Below are 5,479 nucleotides of genomic sequence, written 5' to 3' on the forward strand. Positions count from 1 at the left end.
TTTAAATGTGTCTTCATGAGGGGACTGGGGCTCATAGCTGTGACATTCCAGTTTAATATTTTAATTCCTCAGACAGAGGCTCAGATTCCTGCCACTGAAGGTGACAGCTTTCATGTAACAAGGTTGAATAGCACAGGCCTGTTTGTTAATAGGTGATTCTAGAAGTTTGTATCTTTACTCTAAACTCAAGACATTACGTGCCAATTAAAAATAGTTTGATACCAAATAGGTAGTTTTCCCTGAGGTCAAGAGTAGTCAAAACTGAAGATTGTTTTATCTGAGATATACATTCAAATCTTATGAATGTTTAATTTTAACTTAAACAAGCATTTCACACAACTTACATAATTTTGTTATTCTGCCAGGATCCAGTGTTTCCTGGCAAAGTTCAAAGATTCTCATTTCAGTAGCTTTCAAATATTATCCAAAGACAGACAAGAGTCAAACATCATGTCGGAACACATGTGCACTTTATTGGGATTGTTTAGTCAGTGTACAGGTTGGCCCCACCGGTCTGGCACCCCATGTTACCCCATCACTTCGAGACCCCTTGCCCCACCACCCCGGGGATGAAACCTCCAACAGGGGGAAGAAGAGGTCACGATTGGGTTTTGCATAACAAAAAACAAGAAAATTAACAGGACCAAGATATTTTTAAGGCTGAAAGTACAAAAAACCCCAGACATAATTTACATACAAGCGATACTACAACCATGTTTAAGTATGCGCCAACCACTGGGCAGCCTTCACAGAGGCGAATACGTGTCTGAACAATGCAGTTAACATTTGGAACCATGTGTCTGAACAATGCAGTTAACAAACATTTGGAATGACTCGAAAAAAATAAAACTAAAAGAAAAAAAACAAATGTACATTTTTAAGTCCCCAGATGCAACTGCAGAACCTTGGGGTGCTTTTTCTTTTTAAACCTAGCCAAACATTACTGTCTCCATCGTTCCAGTTTTAAAATCCTGAGTCAAGCGCCAAAAATAACTGAAGCCATGCCAATGAGTTGGTCATCTAGGCTCTGCGCCTGAGTGTGTATGAGAGATGTGTGGTGTGGTTGTTTTGCACAGAGCTGAAGTTGTTGGGCGTTTGGTTGGGGAGGGAGAGGAGGAACAGTCTGTTTAGAAGCATTTGCGGTGGACGATGGAGGGGCCGGACTCATCGTACTCCTGCTTGCTGATCCACATCTGCTGGAAGGTGGACAGGGAAGCCAGGATGGAGCCTCCGATCCAGACAGAGTATTTACGCTCAGGTGGGGCAATGATCTGCAGAGAGACAAAACCAAACGTTAGGACACCAGAGCTTTTTGTTCTGATTGAACATCTCCTGATAATGCAAGCAGCAGTGACTCTGCTGTTGTGCAGCACGTCAGCTCACCTTGATCTTCATGGTGGATGGGGCCAGGGCTGTGATCTCCTTCTGCATCCTGTCGGCGATGCCGGGGTACATGGTGGTACCTCCAGACAGCACGGTGTTGGCGTACAGATCCTTACGGATGTCGACGTCACACTTCATGATGCTGTTGTAGGTGGTCTCGTGGATTCCACAGGACTCCATACCTGAGAGAAAAATGGAAATACTCAGTTAGTGGAAGTGTAGAACACCCATAAAAAATGTGAAGTATGTTTTTTAGCATGTAATGGATGTTGGGCATCAGTTTGGATACGTACCGAGGAAGGAAGGCTGGAAGAGGGCCTCTGGACAACGGAACCTCTCATTGCCGATGGTGATGACCTGTCCGTCAGGCAGCTCATAGCTCTTCTCCAGGGAGGAGGAGGAGGCAGCGGTGCCCATCTCCTGCTCGAAGTCCAGGGCGACGTAGCACAGCTTCTCCTTAATGTCACGAACGATTTCCCTCTCGGCTGTGGTGGTGAAGGAGTAGCCACGCTCTGTCAGGATCTTCATGAGGTAGTCTGTGAGGTCTCGGCCAGCCAAATCCAGACGCAGGATGGCGTGGGGCAGGGCGTAACCCTCGTAGATGGGCACTGTGTGGGTCACACCATCACCGGAATCCATGACGATACCAGTGGTACGACCAGAGGCGTACAGGGACAGCACAGCTTGGATGGCAACGTACATGGCGGGGGTGTTGAAGGTCTCGAACATGATCTGTAAGGGGAGAGGAGAACATTTTAGTGTTGACCAAACACTTGAGTATTTAACTTTTGTGGCCACTGCACCAACTTCATGCAATAGAGTGAGGCTCAGACTGAAGTTAGTAGAAAAAAGGTGTAAAAGTCAACATTCCTTCACACTGGTGCATGTCAGATGCCCATTAGGAGCCACTCTACTGGCTCAGATAACACATTAAACACAAGTGCAGAGAAGGAACACAGTCAAGAGAGACCTGTTGATGATAGATCATCTTATAGGAGAGAGGTCCTGGAGGAGAGGGGGGAGGAAGGAGCAAGTGAGAATGGAATAGAAGAGGAAACCAAGGAGGAAATGAATGAGGCAACTACGAATGAAGAAACATGTGCACATGAAGGGGTTTGTACCTGGGTCATCTTCTCCCTGTTGGCTTTGGGGTTCAGGGGGGCCTCTGTGAGCAGGACCGGGTGCTCCTCAGGGGCGACTCTCAGCTCGTTGTAGAAGGTGTGATGCCAGATCTTCTCCATGTCATCCCAGTTGGTCACAATACCGTGCTCGATGGGGTACTTCAGGGTCAGGATACCCCTCTTGCTCTGGGCTTCATCTCCTACGTAGCTGTCCTTCTGGCCCATACCCACCATCACTCCCTGGACACGACAGCAGAAGATTGGTTTAGTTAACAATGTCTTTATAAGATTTATACATGCATTAAAAATTCAAAAGTAAACTATATAAAAAGATAGTGTGACATGGCTCACCTGATGCCTGGGGCGACCAACAATGGAGGGAAAGACAGCCCGAGGGGCGTCGTCTCCTGCGAATCCGGCTTTGCACATACCGGATCCGTTGTCAACAACAAGTGCGGCGATTTCATCTTCCATGGCTGAACTGTTGAGGAGAGAGAGAAGAAGAAGAAACAGTTAGTTACTCATCCACTTCCCAGCAGCCATGATGACGCTCTGCCGTCACTTCCTGTGAACGTTTCCAGCTGCAGTTCACCACGTCGGCCGGTAGGTGGAGCACTCGCCCTGCACATTCCGATCCCCGCCAGACAAAAGGAAGTGGCGCTGCGTTCCCTTATTACCATATAAGGACATGGTTCGGTTTTCAGCAGCTTTGCGGTTACCGGCGTCATGGCGTGAGGCCAGAGGGAGAAAAAAAAAAACCATGCAACATTCGACACGATCGCACCCGGAGCGACGGGACCACTCCCTCCGCTGGTCCACTGCGGTCACCAGTTTGAGTCCGCCATCAGAAACCTTTTCTTTACCGTCACTGCGTCACATCCATTCATCCATTAATTAATTCATCGCACATTAGACTTTTCACGCAGTCACTTACACGATGTCTCGTTTTTTTTTTTACGTTAACGCACAAAAGACATAGTTGCATAACGACGTCATGTCTAATGTTCGAGTCCTTGACCGTTGCTCCATTTACAGGAGGCCACGCCTTTTCTGGGATTAGCGGATTTGCCATTCGCACTTTCGTCACGTTCGCATAACGGGAAAACGCTGCGATCCAAGGAGAAAACTGGTGAATTCATCAAAGCCGTTACATTTTTGATTTTATACTAATTTCTGTGGCCCTCGTGCTCCATTAATTAAAGTCTGGTGATTAATCAGATACCAGTGGAAAAAGAGACACGCCCTGAAAGTGCACATAATAAACTAGGGAGTTGGTTTTTATCTTGATTTAAAACTGCTCCCGTGCCCAGTCTGAGAGTTAGCATGCTGCGGCTAGGCTAGTCAGCTAAAGTAGGTCACACCCCGCCGCATCGGGAGCACAAAGGGAGCAGCCGGGATCCGAACCCACAGAACCCGGGGTCTCTCTCACACCATCCTGCCTGAGGTTAACACACTACAAAACCCGCATCACTGGAACCCGCATGACGCTGAGATGAAAGTTACACAACCAGGAAGAGGAAGAGACAAAGACCGCAGGGTGCACATTCCTCCGAGCCGGCTTCCCTCTATAAAAAAAAAAAGTGCACCTGTAATTCATAACGGTCCCCGGCCATCACCGCAGCATCCACCCGGGGAATTTAAGCCCTGGTGCCGCAGAATTAACGTGGATCGGTTCGTTTGCAAGCGGGACAAAGAGCCTCGTGGCCGGTGCCATCTTTTCCTTTTACATTTTTCTTTTCTTTAAAATCTCAAACCGGCAGAAATTCACAGAAGCCGAGTTGATGTTAAAACAGATCTACAACATGCTAACGCGTCATTATTCGTCTTTTCTCTTGTTTCTCTCGTGCTGGTCCTCTTACCTTTTTGGGTGGGGGGGCTTTTCGCTTTAAGGGAACCGGTTCCAGGCAAGTGATATCCCGCACGAGCTGCGTGTGACGGCGCTCAGAGTGAATCCGTTAGCTGCGGGCGCGCGTCCTTTATACCGCGTCAGTCGCCCGGCTCGAGCCATAAAAGGTAAACTTTCGGAATGGCGCGCTCCCATTGGTCCAGCGTCACACACTGGGGCACGACGCGCGCACGCCGCGGTGCACTGGGCGCTCGCGAGTTTCAGGCAGCGATGATAGTGAAGGAGAGAATAAAGAGAGAGAGGGGGGAGAAGGGGGGTGGGGGGATCAGCGTAGTGAGGCCTGGTGAGGATAATGTATGATTGTAGGGTTTTCTACACATGTTTGATAGTGTTTAAAAGGTGAATACGTGTGAGATCAACGTCCCGCACCTGCCGCTTTATAACGGTTTCTATGTTTTATTGTGCTCAGCGCTCGGCTGCGGGGCTCCTCCCTGTGCAGGCTGCTCAGGCCCAGCACCGCTGCTCTCCACTCCTATGGGATCCTCCCGACACTGGTTCATATCTCAGACCATTCGGGACACGAGGCCACGCTGGTGTTGTCGTCCACTTTGAAAAGAAGCAGCTGGTCAAACACACAACACACATAACACATATGACAACACACACAGGGGGGGGGGGGGGCACCACCTATTGTATTGTTTGCTGCTCATGTGCAGCCAACGCCTTCTGATAATGTGCAGTTATCGATCAAGTATTTTTTTCGTCTCTGCAGACAAGGGGCTCCACCTAAATCTTTGCTCACACACACACTCGTCTCTCTATTCTTGTGAGGCCACTCACTGACACGATGCATTCCTCAGCCCCTTGCCCTGACCTTAACCATCACAACTGAGATGAGATAAGACAGGATAATCCTTTACCAGTCCCACAGTGGGGAAATGTGGAATCTGAATGCCCAACCCTAACCCTTATCCTAAACCTAATTCTAACCCTAAACTATTAACCCTCAACAACCCATTTATTGGCCCTCATAACTATATAAAGATTAGCACACACACACACACACAAGCTGAAATACAATGGTCCACACGTTTAAAGGGAGAGTTAAATAGTATCCAAAAAACCATGT

General features: G+C 48.3%; 1 protein-coding gene across 2 annotated transcripts; it reads right to left on the minus strand.

Annotated features, from left to right (window-relative positions):
- Nucleotides 1-448: 448 nt before the first annotated feature.
- Nucleotides 449-4,474, minus strand: actb2 (actin, beta 2). Of its 2 annotated transcripts, XM_062407799.1 has the most exons (6): nt 4,364-4,474; nt 2,856-2,985; nt 2,505-2,744; nt 1,677-2,115; nt 1,384-1,565; nt 449-1,271 (listed from the first exon to the last, which is right to left on the minus strand). In XM_062407799.1, the coding sequence occupies exons 2-6, from the start codon at nt 2,976-2,978 to the stop codon at nt 1,128-1,130; spliced, it is 1,128 nt and encodes a 375-aa protein (XP_062263783.1). In that variant the 5' UTR covers nt 2,979-2,985; nt 4,364-4,474; the 3' UTR covers nt 449-1,127. The 2 variants fall into 2 exon arrangements, with proteins under 2 accessions (XP_062263783.1, XP_062263784.1); XM_062407800.1 differs by lacking the exons at nt 2,856-2,985; nt 4,364-4,474 and adding an exon at nt 2,354-2,388 and having other exon boundaries at nt 2,505-2,645.
- Nucleotides 4,475-5,479: the final 1,005 nt, after the last annotated feature.

Source organism: Platichthys flesus, chromosome 16 (assembly GCF_949316205.1).
Source record: "Platichthys flesus chromosome 16, fPlaFle2.1, whole genome shotgun sequence".
Classification (NCBI taxonomy): domain Eukaryota; kingdom Metazoa; phylum Chordata; class Actinopteri; order Pleuronectiformes; family Pleuronectidae; genus Platichthys; species Platichthys flesus.